Below are 1709 nucleotides of genomic sequence, written 5' to 3'. Positions count from 1 at the left end.
ATACTAAGCTCTCCCAAGCTCTGTAGATAAATATCTATTATTAAGCTGTAATATCCGAATATTGAATTTGATAAGTAAATCTTCATTTCAGTAACCAATTCATGTTTATAAAAATAATAATAAAGACTGCCTTTTCGTTTACTTGAAATATACATTGAGAAGAAAAACATCGGTTTTGAACTAAGTTTTATCTTTGATATATTATTTAATGGGAATATCAATTTCAGTAAATAAGATCTTTGCGGCGAATTAAAAACTAAAATTTTCCCAATGGAATTATAAAGAGGATGTTTTATTCCAGATTCCGGAAGTCTTAACCTTGTGATAATATTAGAGTCACCTCTTCTAATCTTATTAAAGTATTTTCTTACAATTGAGGTTTGCTCATCCAATGTTTTATTTGATAAAATTGTAAGAGTCATTCTACCAGCCCCGTAAAAATTTATTAAAAATTTCCCGTAATACCCCCTTGATTTAAATTTATCCAGATGGTGAGGTTGCATGGATTCTAATAAATTTCAATCATAGCTACTATGGTCTGTTTAAGTTGGTGAGGAAATCTCTTGTAATATATCTGAAAGTCTANAACTATCAAAATTTATATTATTAGCTAAGTTATTTACAAGTTTAGCAAAAATTTCTTCATGTACGTTATCATTTGTATTCAGGTTTATAAACATATTTGCAAAAATTTTCAGTGCAATTTCAAATTCATTTGAGAGGATATTAAAATCAAATCTTGAATTGTCTCTACTAATACTTGCTTTATAACTGCATTTATGTTTCTTGATTAACATAGCAAATTGCTTCGTAAATTTTTTCTTTAATGATCCAAATAATAATGTATAAAGAAGGTATCTAGATAGGCCAGGAATATTTTCTGGATCAGAAGCAAATCCAAAATCTAAGTTCATGCTACCAAATGATATTTCTGTTGTCTTATCATAAACCATAAATACTTTCAAAGAATTAGATAGCCTTAAATATCTATATTCCCTAGTACATCCAATTGGTTTTTCAAATGATTTATCATCAATCATTTCTTCCACCTGTTTGAACTTTTTTTCTGAATACATTATTTTAATTAAATCATCGTTTGAATCATTGAAATATTTTGAATTATTTTTATAAATGTTTCTTTTATCATTAATTCTATGTTTCCTTCTATCGTTTCTAACAAAAGAATTTTTTTTGTTTCTTTGATTTTTTTTAGCTTTATTTTGAATAAAAGCATACTCTTGCTTTTTAAACGTGAAAGAAATATTACGGTAAAGGATAATGGTAAAAATTAAAAAGCATGATGTTAGATACCAATACCTTTTAATCATGTTTTTATCTGCATTAATAAATGTATTTATTAACGCTCCAATGTTGAATTTTACGGTACTTTTTGGAGTAAAAAATGATTATTTGACCATTTTGTTGGCGCCACACAAACTGCCTTTTTATCAATATTTTCCGAAAAAAAATAAATTTTAGATAAAAGAGATAAAATAATAACTCAGTACAAATAAAATGTAATTTTAAAGTCTTTAACATTTGGCATATTCAATTCACAAGAAAATCTTGGTTAATAGCAGTATGTGGAGGAGAGTCAAATAATAATCAAAATAAATACAGAAATATTTATAGGGCATAATTCTAAAGAAGTCTTACTGGTGAGTCTCAATATCAAAGCTCTAGATATGGTCTTAATAAATAATTTTTTT

General features: G+C 26.2%; 1 protein-coding gene across 1 annotated transcript; it reads right to left on the bottom strand.

The window, feature by feature from the left end:
* Positions 1-542: 542 nt before the first annotated feature.
* Positions 543-1328, bottom strand: Chro.30483 (hypothetical protein). The annotated part of the gene is made up of 1 exon (XM_660344.1): positions 543-1328. The coding sequence occupies one exon, from the start codon at positions 1326-1328 to the stop codon at positions 543-545; it is 786 nt and encodes a 261-aa protein (XP_665436.1).
* Between the last annotated feature and the right edge of the window lie 381 nt (positions 1329-1709).

Source organism: Cryptosporidium hominis (assembly GCF_000006425.1).
Source record: "Cryptosporidium hominis TU502 chromosome 3 CHRO013192, whole genome shotgun sequence".
NCBI lineage: Eukaryota > Apicomplexa > Conoidasida > Eucoccidiorida > Cryptosporidiidae > Cryptosporidium > Cryptosporidium hominis.
This window is presented reverse-complemented; position numbering and strand designations above follow the sequence as displayed.